The sequence below is a fragment of the Astatotilapia calliptera genome, chromosome 3, assembly GCF_900246225.1.
Source record: "Astatotilapia calliptera chromosome 3, fAstCal1.2, whole genome shotgun sequence".
Taxonomy (NCBI): domain Eukaryota; kingdom Metazoa; phylum Chordata; class Actinopteri; order Cichliformes; family Cichlidae; genus Astatotilapia; species Astatotilapia calliptera.
Window position 1 is genome coordinate 49,982,343 of NC_039304.1, and position 14,904 is coordinate 49,997,246.

General features: G+C 42.3%; 1 protein-coding gene across 2 annotated transcripts; it reads left to right on the top strand.

Moving 5' to 3' along the window:
- Positions 1-2,352: 2,352 nt before the first annotated feature.
- Positions 2,353-12,590, top strand: LOC113019669 (sodium/hydrogen exchanger 9B2-like). 2 transcript variants are annotated; one of them, XM_026163462.1, is made up of 13 exons: positions 2,353-2,482; positions 5,703-5,811; positions 6,189-6,359; positions 7,304-7,446; positions 7,550-7,677; positions 7,869-7,950; positions 10,190-10,283; positions 10,365-10,471; positions 10,555-10,704; positions 10,840-10,948; positions 11,139-11,275; positions 11,760-11,934; positions 12,022-12,590. In XM_026163462.1, exons 1-13 carry the CDS (start codon positions 2,381-2,383, stop codon positions 12,060-12,062), a joined length of 1,548 nt encoding a protein of 515 aa, XP_026019247.1. In that variant the 5' UTR covers positions 2,353-2,380; the 3' UTR covers positions 12,063-12,590. The 2 variants fall into 2 exon arrangements, with proteins under 2 accessions (XP_026019247.1, XP_026019248.1); XM_026163463.1 differs by having other exon boundaries at positions 12,025-12,590.
- The last annotated feature ends 2,314 nt before the right edge of the window (positions 12,591-14,904 follow it).

The following is a 14,904-nucleotide window of genomic DNA, read 5'->3' on the forward strand; positions in this document are numbered from 1 at the left end:
TGTGTAGCAAAAGCAGTGTGGAAGAGGACTCCACCACCAGAGAGGTCCCGTGGGTACTGGCTTATCCTCGGTCACTGCAATAAAAAACAAACAAGCAAACGTAGCAAAAACAAGAACCACTGAAATCTCTACTCCAGCAAATCAGTCACTCCGCAAACAGGGCATCAAATAAGCCATTACACCACATATTCAACCAATAAAAGGGATAGGATAGAGGAGGACGAGCATATGGCCACAATTTTTTAATATTTCTGTTATATATTCGTGGGGGGTCTCATGTAATATTGGTACCAAACCATTATCACACAGCTACAACTAATGGGTTTCAGCCCACACATACTAGTAGCATGTGAAACCAACCCTGGGACATGCAGATAAACACTGTATGTCTCCAAACTTGCAGCGTTGGTCTTAGATATCATTTTCAAATATCTCAAGTTAGATTCAGAACCATCCTGAGTCTCATAACAAACACAAAGAGACATTTGTGTTTCCTGCTTCTGCTCGTCACCTTCTGCTCGTGTTGTTGTTTGGTGTTTTGGTGGTGATGTGTAAGTGGCACGCTTAAATGAACATAAAAATAAAAAGTGCTAAGTAGATATATATATACATGATATATACATGAGTGCAGGTGGTGATCAGTGCCAAACATGGAATGATGCAGTGAACACAGCGTAGGGTCATGTGTTAGTGGTGGGAACAGTCATACGGTTATTGTTCATGTGTCCAACAGCAGAGGGGAAGAAACTGTTCTTATGGCGAGAGGTTCTGGTGCGAATGGACCGGAGCCTCCTGCCTGAGGGGAGCAGGTCAAACAGACTGTGTCCAGGGTGAGAAGGGTCAGCTGAGATCCGGGCTGCACGCCGCAGTGTCCTGGAGGTGTACAGGTCCTGCAGAGATGGGAGTCTGCAGCCAATCACCTTCTCAGCAGAGCGCACAACACGCTGCAGTCTCTGTTTGTCCCTGATAGTGGCTCCAGCGTACCACACGGTGATGGAGGAGGTGATTGTAGTGTAGAATTGCATCATCGTCTGTGTTGGCAGGTTGGTGGGCGATGATGTACTGTTACAGCGACTGTGTGATTATTGTAAGAATAAACGGTGCTGTGAACCATGAAAAAGCCATCGGGTCTGCTGTGGTGGTGATCTTTGTTTTGTTTTTTATCTTAAGTGCACGCAAACCAGTAAACAAATTAAAACAAATGCTGTTGATAAACTATAATACAAAAATTACAATTAAAATTCTCAACAACAAAAACAACTGGTAAAAACATAATTAATATGTAAACAACTTAACAACCCCCAAAATTAGCAAGTCACGTGACGTGACAGCGCAACACCAAAACATAACGTTGGGGGAGAGGGAGCAAAGTGTGCCTGCTCTCCGCTGACACAGCGACCTGGCTGTTTCATCTTTGCACAGCGTTGTAAACAAGCAGAACTCAAAGTAAAGGATCAATCTCACCAGGCTAGTATCGATCCGATACCGATGCCGACTTGGTATCGACACTATTGATATTTGCTTTGATGTTTGCCAAAACTCATCAGAACTTTTTAGATAACATTTGTTACTTTTCAAATTCTATATGTATTAAGTTATGCAGGCTTGTTTGCACAACAAGGCTAAATAATTAAACTTTTCTGAATCGAAATAGTCTACAGTCGTCGTTTCAGTTGTTTCTGTGATTCACTGAAACATAATTACAAGCACTTCATACGTTTCAAAGGCTTTTATCGACAATTACATGACGTGTATGCCAAGAGTCAGTATTTGCTGTGTTGGCCCTTCTTTTTCAGGACCTCTGCAATTCGACTGGGCATGCTCTCAATCAAATTCTGGGCCAAATCCTGACTAATAGCAACCCATTCTGCCACAATCACTTCTTGGAGTATGTCAGAATTTATGGGTTTTTGTTTGTCCACCCGCCTCTTGAGGATCTGGGAGTTTCCAGGCCATGGACCCAAAATTTCAACGTTTTGTTCCCCGAGCTACTTAGTTATCACTTTTGCCTTATGGCACGGTGCTCCATCGTGCTGGAAAATCTGTGTCTTACCTCTTACTTTTATTTTTATTTAATTACATCTCTAAAGAGATCTCTGAGCATGAAAAATCTGTAAATCACATTATCATGTTATGTTTATACCTTTTAAGAAGTTGTTGTTGTTGTTTTTCTTTAGCTTTTTTTCTTTTATTTTATTTTTAGCATTTTTTAAATGTTAACAGCAATTATATGGAGTACATTTTAGGGTCTTAATAATTCTTGACCATGAAATGCACCCACTTTAAGAGGTTTGGCAAGAAGAGGATAAAGACACCACCTTACTCACAGTCCATGTCTCTAACCCAGTTAGCGCTCTCTCTTGCACATGCGCGCGCGTGCATGCACCTGTTCCTGGTAAAGGTAGGGAGTAAAGTTCAGGCTGGTCAAGAGGACAGAGAAATGCCCCGGAGGAAGACGGAGGAGCTGGACGGCACGACCACGGTGAGGGCTTGATGAGTCACCCCTGAAAGGCTATTTATAGAAAACATATGCATGTGTTGGGGTTGTTCTTGCTCCAGACTCTGTGATTATAAAGGTTTAGGCCAAATGTATGTGGACAGATGAGCACTTATAATTTGCACCGATGTTTTTTTGAAATTCTATACGTGAAAAGTGAGCGCGAGAGCCCTCGGTGCGCCTGCTCGCTGCTGAAGTCAAAGTAAACTTTATTGTCATCTCCGCTACATACAGTCCAGCATATAGAGAGACGAGACGAGGAGGCTCCAGTTACAGCGGTGCAAGTAAACAAACAATAAATATAAATAAATATACACTTTAGGACTCGGGGTAAAGGGATCAATAACAATTTAAAAATGTATATTTTATATTTTGTTGATTTAAAGTCTCACACACAACCCGTTTTTAAAGTTTAAAAACAGAGAAAAGAAGAGGAGGAGTGTAGCGACTTCCTCAGTCGCTAGAGGCCGGGGACTGAGCCTGCCTATTTGCCTGACGCGCTGTCAACTTTACGCCATAATGCGTGAGGTGGAATTGCTTGTTTATTAAAGTGCTTGAAAAGTTTACAGAGCAATAAAACATCACAGGCTCTAACGCAACAATTAAGGGGAAACTCGTTGTGCTGCGGTCAACAAAAACTACGGCTACCCAGCCCTCTGTCAAAATCAAACCAGTGAAAGACAAACTGACAACGCTCTCTTAATGTCACCGCTAGCACCCGCGCGACTCCCGTTACACATCACCATAGCAACCAAACAAATGAAAACCCAGTGATCCTTAAAATTCAATACATTTACAGTTTTTTCTGATTGCTTAAGCACATTTTTTGTAACTATTGGCTAATTTTGCAAAACTCTTCACACAAATAAGAAAACCTGTCACCCAATCATCAAAACATTGTAGTTCTCTTGCAAAAGCAAACACAGCTAGATTAACTCTTCACACCTTCGTAAAAATGGTGTTTCCGTATCAAACAGTACACACAAGCCATCATCTACTAAGCACACAATGCGCCAACTGCACACTGATGGTATGAATACAAAACACATCTGGCTTTTGCTTTCTCTGTGCACAACGTAGGCTATGTCAGTTTGAGCTCATACTTCTGTCATAGATCCATAAGCATAGAGGGATCCAAACTTCAAGCACTGGTGTTTATTCAAACACATCAAAACAAACACAAGTGTTTATTTCCAAGTATAGGATTATTTGCAATCGCCATAATGACTCTATGGGTTACTTGGTCTGCAGTGAACATGCTTCCTCTGCCCCCAGCATCTGGTCATCTAGCAATTCTGTAAAGTAACAACTTCAGTATTTTTACATCAATGGTATTGGTGTGTTTCTCATTGGCATATGGCAGTGCTACAACTCTTTGTGCGAAGTGACTGTACTAACCGATTCCCATTTCAAAATGTCCTTATGGTGCTTGCTACAGTGTAGCGGCTCGAGTTAGGCTGGACCCGTTGGCCAGCTACCCTCAGGGTCATTCCACGGTTGATTACATGGTCCACTATTGTAGCTCTGATGTCATCAGCAATTCTATTTCTTACTCTTCTTACCCTTCCTATCCTCCCTCCTCATCTTCCTCTCCCCCCTCCTCGTCTTCCTCTCCCCCCTCCTCGTCTTCCTCTTGCTCCTCCTTGTCCTTGTCGTCCTCTTCATCCTACTTCTTCACCTCCACGTCCTCTTCCTCGGCCTCCTCTACTTCTCACTCTTTCTGCTCCCTCCATTGTACTCCGCACACACAGCTTACCTGTATTATAGTGCTTAGGCTGATTGCAAAGGGAACTAATTATCTAAAAAAGTTTTCACATGTGAAAGTGTGCCAGACAGTTGGCAAATTAGTGTTAATGATAGCCATACATGTGTATACTTTTGCTAGGAGTGTGTTGGAGATTTGGTAATTGAGTGTTGTGCAGTGAATTGTGCCTACAGTTTTGCAAAGTGTGTGTTACAAAATTGCAAACTGAGTGCAAAGCAGTTTTTGTGCTTTTAGTTTTGCAAACTCAGTGAGTGGTTTTGCTATAAGTCTGAATAGTTTTAGAAACTGTGCTACAGGAATCACAGTTAGTGTTTAAGCATTCAGAAAAAACTGTAATTATGGCTCCTACAAGGAGAAACGAGCAAAAGATACAGGTAAGCAGATGTGCGATTGGATAATGGCAGGTCATCCTGAAACAATCAGAATACTTTATTAATCCCTAAGGAAATTATGTGGGTTACAGTTACTCCAAGAAGAAATGGTAAAAATAGCAACAGTAACAGACTAAACTCCTAACAATATATACAATAATATAATATTAATTAGTCAATTTTAATTGTTGATTTGTCCTGTTCTCATTGCATGACGAAGTATGATGTCTGTTTAGTAGCTGTTTGCATACTATGCATACTCTCTCTCTCTTCATATGTATGAGGTGTGTGCGTGTGTGTGTGTGTGTGTGTGTGTGGAGGGGGGGAGGGGGGGGCAGAGGGGGTGTTCGCCCAGGGCGCCTAACAGGCTAGGACCACTGGGTGTGTGTGTCTGTGTGAGTGAAAGACAGAGAGGGAGAGCAAGCGACAGATTTTGTGTTATAAGCTTCATGTTATGGATGCACAGTGTGAGCACTCAGGTCGTATCTGAGCATCGGGCCGTATAGTGTGAGACCCTGCATCGTGACCTATGAACTTCTAAACCCTGCGAGTCAATTGTGCAAAAGCAGAGCAGAAGCTGAATAACGCGACTGAAGAAAAAGAAAACTTGCACAGTGTATGCCCAGCTTAAGACATAAAGACTGGTTGGCAATGTTCTGGAAATGATCAATTGCTAAAAAAAAATGTATTTTCCCATCCGGTTGGTGGGTGGTAGCAGGAGGTAGTAACTATGAAACTGGTTGCAAAAGGAAGTAGTTGCTAGCAATCTCTAGCTGAAATTTGTTGCAACTTGTGCTCTTTGTCAGTTGGAAGTTGCAATAAAAAGGCACAACTTTTACTTGAAAGACAAATGTCCGATAATCGGCAATATTTCAGACAAGGTGGAGTCTTCTATGCAAACTGCAGTAATCTGTTGAGATATTTTTTCCCTAGCATTTAGTGGTTGCCATGGCATTACCAGGCAGTATCTAGGCAAGTGTGATCAGGTGATTAAGGTCCAATTATCTAACTTGATCATATGTATTAAATAAAAATCAAAAACAGAAAAAAAAAATCTGTGTGTGGACAGATGACGATGCCATCATCTGAGTCACCCTCCTCATGCTGCGCGCCCTGCATCAGTCTGAAGGACAGATGTCCTCGACCTCAGGGACTCGTCAACCTGCTCATCACTAAAGGTAACAAACACTCATAATGTGAGAATTATCAGCCCAAGGACCAGAAGTGGGTCGAGTATCCAAAAATTGTACATTGTAAAAACATCAACAAAATAAGGCAAACCAATTCCAATTTCCAGATTTCAGTTTTTCACAACATAAAACCTTTTTAATCGGTATCTACAGTAAATAATATAAATATATAAACAATGCAAACCACTTCCAGTGACAATGCTGTATACTTTAACGGAATACAGTTACTCATATTTTGTATTTTAAATAACGGCGGTACATGTATTCCGTTACTCCTCAACACTGACTGTGAATATGTGTACTATCAGAGAAATAGAGAAACTATGAAACTTAACGAGTCTAAAAGATTTCCCGTCTGCTTGCAGTCTGTTTGTTTGCTCTGCTGTTCGGAGTCGTCTGGTCCATCACGGGAAAAGAGTGTTTACCTGGAGGGAACCTGTTCGGCATCATCATCCTCTTCATCTGCTCCGTGCTGGGAGGGAAGCTGGTGGGAATGATCCAGCTGCCCACACTGCCCCCCTTTCCTCCGCTACTTGGTACAGCCCAGTAACTTATTGTGTTGTAGTCTCATCCAGATTAATAGAGGTCATGTAAAACGTAATAAATACTTCCTGTGTTAAATTTAGAGCTTACAGTGTAGCACATGCAAGTTCCCAGCATTTATACTCGAGCGCTGTTATGTGCTGCAATTGTGCAGCTAGAACACTAGGGGGTGCTGCGATTTCTCTCTTTGAGAATGATCCATTCTCCATCAATCCAACCACTTGCTTTCAGTCAGTGTTTTGCATTATAAATATGTTCTACTTTCAGGGGTGTATGCAATGTTATGTAGCGGCTTTTGTTTGAAAAACACAAACACAAAAGCTGCCACATATTTAGCTTTTTTTGTAGTTTTACTAAAGTTCTTTTGTAGTCCATTTGAAAGTTGTGGTCGGTGGTTGTGAAAGAAAAAGTCAAGTTCGACTTGGCTCCGTTTTCTCACATGGGCCTCTGCTATTCAGTGTACAATGCTATTTTATTTCCTTATAAGAAGGAGAAGGAGAACAGTCCTCATATGTGACATAAATGGACATTTGAATATTGGAACATCCATGATACACACCAAAATAATGCATAATAGGAAAGTATAAAGGCAATGTTAATCCACTCTATAATATAGCCTGCATCCCTAACAGTACTTCATGCATACAAACTTTTTCCATTATATTACCTGAAAATCTTCACTGCTTATTATTTCATCATGTCAGTAAAACTTGAATTGTTGTCCTCTTATCCTATGTACAGTATCTATCAGTAAGTATATGTAGATACTTAGACGTACATTGCGATTTCAAATAAAATACAATTAAATTCCATTTAATTTTAGGGGGATCACACCCTCAGTCACAGGCCATATCACAAAGTGCTACCACACATTATGTTAGTTATGGTCCTTACAACTACAGCATGCCTGTACAAACTTGTGTGTGTGTGCGTGTAGGTATGCTGCTGGCGGGTCTGCTGTTGCGTAATGTTCCTTACATAACAGACGCCATCTTTATTGACACTCACTGGTCTGCAGCTCTGAGGAACATCGCCTTGTCCATCATCCTGACCAGAGCTGGTCTGGGCCTCAACCCTGAGGTGCACGAACAGTCAAATACTGTAGCAGCATACAATTCCTGACATGCTGGTAGTTACACACAGAAAATCAAATGCAGTCTCTTAAATCCTTGTTTGCATGCAGGCTTTAAGTCGACTGAAAGCAGTGTGCGTACGTGTTGCAGTTGGACCCTGTATGGTGGAAGCCTGCATTGGTGCTGTGGTTTCTCACTTCCTGCTGGGTCTGCCATGGGTTTGGGGTTTCATACTGGGGTAATTTGCACACACATACACACACACACACAATGGTCTTAGTCAATACTTTAGTTGACATGTTGGAATCTCTTAAACAGACTTTAAACAGGTGGTTTCTGCATGTTAATTGCAGCTATTTCTTTCTGTATGGCTGATCCAAACTAAGTAAAGTGACACTCACTGTATCTGTGGTGTGTGTGTTTGTGCAGTTTTGTACTGGCTGCCGTTTCTCCAGCAGTTGTTTTTCCTTCAATGCTGCTTCTGCAGAGAGAAGGATATGGAGTGGAGAAGGTAAATTATCACCCGTTACTATCATCACTACATTTGACTGATGAAAGGTTCATCCTGCTAGAAGGGGCAGCATATGGGCGGAAAAACAGATGAGCCTGAGATGAGTCTATAGAAATGAGAAAACATGTGTGTAGGCTTATGCAGAGCAAGTATAACCTAAAAATAACAGCCATTACAGCAGTTCTAGAGGACTCTAGAACTGCTGTAATGGCTCTAGCTCCATCAACACATTCTGAGCGATTGCTAAGCTTCCTAATTGTGTCCTAGCCCCTTTACAAGGACCCACAGTGACCTCTAGGAGACCCACTGTGGCCCTTAATACCTTCTACAAAGTTACAAGCTTAAGCAGAATCAGAATACTTTATTGATCCCTTATTGATCACTTATCAATAAGGTATTAGTCACTCATTAGTCACTTATTGATAAATAGCTGGATAAGAAGAAGAGCATGTGCAACAGGTGCAACAGGGGTGTAGCTGTAGCAGCAAACAGTGTGTTAAGTGGATGCGTTGTACAGGGAGATGGCCACAGGCAGGAATGATTTCCTGTGTCGTTCAGTGGTGCTTTTCGGTAATCTCAGTCTCTCACTGAACGAGCTCCTGTGACTGACCAGCATGTCATGGAGTGGGTGGGAGGTGTTATCCAACATTGTCTTTATCTTGGACAGCATCCGCCTCTCCAACACCACCTTAAGGGAGTCCAGCTCCATCCCCACAACATTGCTGGCCTTACGGATCAGTTTATTAAGTCTGTTGGCATCTGCGACCCTCAGCCTGCTCCCCCAGCATGCAACAGCATAGAGGATCGCACTGGCCACAACAGACTCATAGAAAATCCTCAGCATCCTCTGGCAGATGTTGAAGGACCTCAGTCGCCTCAAAAAATAGAGACGACTCTGGCCCGTCCTGTAAAGTGCTGTGGTGTTTTTAGCCCAGTCCAGTTTATTGTCAGTGTGTACTCCAAGGTATTTATAGTCCTCCACAATGTCAACACTGACCCCCTGGATTGAAACAGGGGTCAAGTGTTTCCTGGTCTTCCTGAAGTCCACGATCAGTTCCTTGGTCTTTGCCACGTTGAGCTGCAGATGATTCTGCTCACACCACGTGACAAAGGAGTCGACCACAGCCCGGTACTCTGTCTCATCATCCCTGCTGATGCGTCCAACCACCGCAGAGTCATCAGAAAACTTCTGAAGATGGCAGGTCTCTGTGCAGTGGCTGAAGTCTGTGGTGTAGAGGGTGAAGAGGAAGGGGGAGAGGACAGTCCCCTGTGGTGCCCCTGTGTTGCTAATCACCTTGTCAGACACACACTGTGGGAGACGTACATGTTGTGGTCTTCCTGTCAGGTAATCAACAATCCAGGACACCAGAGAAGCATCCACCTGCATCGCTGCTAACTTATCACCCAGGAGGGTCGGCCTGATGGTGTTGAAAGCACTGGAAAAGTCAAAAAAACATGACCCTCACAGTGCTCGCCGGCTGGTCCAGATGGGTGTAGACACGATTAAGCAGGTAGATGATGGCGTCCTCAGTTCTGAGACAAGGCTGGTAAGCAAACTGAAGGGGATCCAGATGTGGTCTGACTATGGGTCGGAGCTGGTGCAGGATGAGCCTTTCCAGGGTCTTCATGATGTGGGAGGTCAGTGCCATGGGCCTGTAATCCTGGGGGCCACTGGGACGTGGCGTCTTTGGTACAGGGACGAGGCATGATGTCTTTCACAGTACTGGGACCCTCTGCAGACTCAGACTCAGCATGAACAGTTTATGGAAGACTCCACAGAGCTGGGGGGCACAGGTCTTGAGGATGCGGAGACTCACTTTGTCTGGTCCAGCAGACTTGCTTGAGTAGAGTCTCCTCATTTGCATCTGAACCTGGTCTTGAGAGAAAGTGATGGGTGGTGGAGGGGTGTCAGGAGCATCCCTTGAAGCTTTTAATAGGATAGTGATTCAGTAACAATAGCCTTCTAAAGGATTTGTAAACCTTATCAGTTATCCCTCCAAATTAATTCATAAGCTTGTAATACACAAGTACTTTCAGCTACTTAGTAGTAGCTGCTACAGCTACTACTAAAAGTCTTAAAATACTTGAAGTTTATTTAAATGAAAGCGACACTGCTAATCACCCAAAAGAGCTCAAGGCTCCTTCAGGATTGACTAAATAGTTAAGCTTCACCAACCCAAGAGCTGCCAAAGGATCAAGAACATTTAAAGCTCTAATGTCACTGTGTGTTGTTCTTCAGGGAATCCCCACCCTCCTGATTGCCGCTGGAAGCTTTGATGTTATTCTCGCCATAACAGGATTCTCTACATGTTTGGGAATCGCCTTCTCTACAGGTCAAAGAAAGTTTTTCTGTTCTGTGCTTTATGGTTTGTGTTTTTTCTAGTCTACATGGTCTCGTTGTGTTTGTCCTGCAGGTTCTACATGGATGAACATACTGAAGGGTCTGCTGGAGGTGGTGGGAGGCATCGTAGCTGGTATGATCCTGGGCATGTTCTTGTACTGCTTCCCCAGCAATGACCAGGTTTGACATTTTTTTATTAATATGATTTTTCCTTTTTTAATTGTTCATAAAATGTGTCTTTAATATCTTCTGTCTGATCGCAGGAGGATCTGGTATTGAGGAGGACCCTCATGTTGCTGGGTCTGTCCATATTTTCAGTCTTCACCTGTAATGTTATAGGTTTTGCTGGAGCTGGAAGTCTCTGTACACTGGTGCTGGCTTTCCTGGCTGCACTGGGCTGGAAGACTGAAAAGGTATCATATATCAGGATCACTTTAACCTGCATCCTGCCCCTTGGATTTTGTCATGTTTACCCTAAACCAACCTGTCTTTTAATGGCTGGCACCATGGAATGTGGTTAATCCAGGTATCTCTAACTTCGCAATCAGGCACCAGTAGCAGAAATAGTTGGTCGGTCATGGGATGTATTTCAGCCACTTCTCTTTGGTCTGATTGGAGCTGAGATCACGATTAAAGCACTCAGCCCAAGTACTGTGGGTAAGAACATTATATTAACGACATATTTCAGTTAGACTTTGCTCCATTTGTGTCTAGATTTTGTTCTCAGTTACTAGGAGCCCAGTGGGCCCAGTAATCAAAGAGCTTTAACCTGCAGAGCAAAAAATTTCACGGCTTGAGGAAAGTTAAGATACTGGTTTCCTCTTTGTTGTTGTGTCTATGCCCTTAGGTCTGGGTATGGCCTGCATTCTTATTGGTCTGGTGATCCGTCTACTTGTCACCTTCCTGTTGGTTCATTACGGAGGATTCAACTTAAAAGAGAAGCTCTTCATTTCTGTGGCCTGGCTGCCTAAAGCTACTGTGCAGGTCTGTGAGTGTGTAATCCTGATATTAGACTGCTAGAAGATATTCATTTTTCAAGAATAATGTACCCGACTTTATTAAACCAGAACTAGAAGCACCTCAGACTTATCCAGAAACTTCTGCATAAAGCCTCTAAACACTCCTAAAATGCCACTGGTGGTCAAAACAGCTACTAAGATATCATATAGATTTTTCTTTGTAACCACTGAAATCATTAGATTGTAATGGTGTTGATTAGCTACCTACATGGCTCCTGAATTCTCTTTACTGACTTCGAAAACCTAAATTACTACGTTAATCTCATAAACATGTTCTAGTTTTTCATTAGTCATGAAACCCAAGGTCCTATACATCTTCCTCAGTTATGACTAAGAACTAAAAAAGTACTGTTGTTTCCATTAAAACCACCTCTGTGATCTTAACGATACACTCCTTCATTGTTAATCTGCACTTCTCCTGAGCAGTTATTTATGTCTGTATGTGCTAGGCTGCCATTGGCTCCAAGGCATTGGACATGGCGAGGGAGGAAGGGGACGAGGCCTTAATTAAGTTTGGTTTGGACGTGCTAACATTAGCGGTGTTAGCCATCTTGATCACAGCTCCAGTTGGTGCACTGGGTATCGGACTGGCAGGACCACGTCTCCTGGCCCGGCAGGTCAAAGGTCAGCAGGCATACACATCTACACACTGTGTAGTGGCTTCATAATTTTACTGTTAAATCACTGAATGTCTTTTTTTCCCGACCTCAGCAGAAGAGACGGAAGGTGAAGCTACACCATCTTACCTGTGAGAGTATTACACCATCTTATCCACCTTATACTTCTAATCAAATAATTGTTGAATCACTATACGGCTATAGGCCACATTATGCCTTTGATTAAAGGTTGTGAAATCATTACACTGTTTTATGATGCATTATACTGCTGAGTTATAAGAAATGCTGTTTGTGTAGAATCATGGCCTTCCTTTTCTGATTACAAAGAGAACAGAATATATTGTAGAGGTTTTCTGCCCCATCTCATCAGGAGGAGATAAAACAGGAAGCCAAGGCCGTCACTTAGGCGCTGTAAGATAGAAAGAATGTGAGGGTTTAGGCTTTATGGCCCTGAAGGGAGGGGGAAAAAGCTGTAAGAGTCTGTGTTACTGTTGGACACTTCGAGATGTTGCCAGACACCCTCCTGTGCACATCTCCCGTCTGGACATCGGTAAGGCTCAAAGTGTTGTATGGAATAATGAGAACTGTAAATGGTAAAGGGCCTGTATTTCTGTAGCGCTTTTCTAGTCCCTATGGACCCCAAAGCGCTTTTCGCAACCAGTCATCCACCCATTCACACACTGGTGATGGCAGCTACATTGTAGCCACATCCACCCTGGGGTGCACTGACAGAGGCGAGGCTGCCGGACACTGGCGCCACCGGGCCCTCTGACCACCACCAGTAGGCAACGGGTGAAGTGTCTTGCCCAAGGACACAACGACCAAGACTGTCCAAGCCGGGGCTCGAACCGGCAACTTTCCAATTACAAGGCGAACTCTTGAGCCACGATCGCCAAAGATGAAAGAATTGGGGTATTTAACATACCGCAATGGGGCCGTTCAAGAAAAAGACCGCTTAAAAAACTCCTTATATACAAACTGTATATACAATATATTGGTATGTCCACACATAATGTAAATGATAATCAGAGTTTAGCTGCAGTTCATTTATATATACTGGCTGTAGGTTTCTCCTATTGTCTCATATACTCAGGTTAGAAACTGTAAATTTGCAAATGTTCATATTTTTATTAGGCTATTATTAATAAAGCAAATGTGTTAAAAGTACTGATATATTCTGTGTTATAACATTTTACATATTTCAGCTATTTTACAATCCTTTGAAATGAACTCTGTTTGTTAAGTGTCACATGTCTGAGCTACACCGGTCTTAGATATACTGGTGGAAACCTCCATATTTGTATGAAAGATGAGGACTCGTCTGCAAGCACTCGTCCACTCCTGGCCAAGTGGCAGTGAAATGTTTTTACAGGTATTGTTACTACGTCAGTGGTTTTGCTCTGCAAGGGCATCACAAACATGTCCTTTGTAGTGTTGTAAACTATGGTGTGTTGATTTTTATGCAGCATTTGTTTTTGTTAATCCAATTATTAATTTTACATTACACTATAATGTTATCAGCTCATTAGCAGTGACAGTATGTGTTTTATAAACCAATTCCTGGTTAGCTAGTGTCAATATAAGCTAACATATATTTGCCACATCAGATTTAATTTTTTTTACTTCAGTTTTTTCTGTTTTTCTGTTTGTCTGTTGAATAAATGAAGTACAGCTGAGGTCATTCATCATATGGGGAGTGGTAGAGTTTAGCTAGCATGCTAGTCTGATGTGTTGTTTTTTTTTTGATTATTTTGGTGTGGTGGACTTATGTAGATAGACTTGATGTTGGAAGTCAGGTCTTTAAAATTACACCACATTCAATAACAAAAAACAAAGCAATCATTTCTGATTTCAGATTTGGTTTGTTATAAAAAGGTATTTTTTTTTTTACTGTTATATTTGTTTAAAACATGCAAAAAGCAAATAACTAGATACAGATTAAGTAGATTATGGCAGTAACTGATGCTTTTCCTCTCAGAGGCTGGATGTGTGCCTTGGATGTTCTACTGAAAAACCAATGGCAGCACAAACTTGACACTAATCATGGGTCTAAAGATGAAAAACGACATGTACTTGAGTTTGTTACTCAAATCCACCAGCTGCTGCCTGAACACACTGAGATTTAATTATAGAGGACTTTTAAGATCCCCCAAGTCCACCAGTGATAGCAGTATCAATACCTTTTAATGCTGCTTGTTAGTAAAGTGGACGTCAACAGGAAACGAGCAAAAACTGAGCTGCTGTAGGCGTTTCCTCAACTTGACTGGACCAAAGCACTTAAACACCAACCGCTTGATGGAGGCAATGACTGGCAGCTATCAGGTCTTAGAAATAACAGTAGCTTAAGCTAATAGCTAAATCCAAGTGCCAGTATTAATGCAACAAGACTCCCCACCACACCCAGAAGCAAGCAAATAAGTCACTACACTGCTTAATAAACCAATAAAATGGATAGTATAGAGGAGGACGAGAACACCTGTAACTGTTGTAGAGCCTGATTAACACTGCCTGGTTATCTGGCTGAGTGCTGAATGAGCCAGCTGTGCTCTTGGGTGTGCCAGGACAGCCACACAACATCTAAGTGTGTGAAGAGGACTTTTGATTTACATTAAAAAAGTAGAGTCTACTAAATAGATATCGTTTAAAGCACTGCAGCACAGTACCTTTAATACCTACAGCATGCTCTAGTTGCTATAATAAAATATCATGGTCCACAACACTGAATGTGTGCTTTAGAGCAGGTAACGCTATAACATTACCTGCTGTTCACCATTCGTGGCCTCCCTGTTTCGTGGATTTTTTGTGTGCAATTTTGCATGTTTTTTTTTAAACAGCGCATAGTGTTCTGCTTCCTCATTGGCTGTAGACCACTGTCAATCAGTCTCGTGCCGTGTCTCCTGTACAGTACAGAATGCATTCAGCTTGTCAAATTCCCATTAATCTTCGATCACTAGCAGTGTGACTCTGAAGTGTTTTA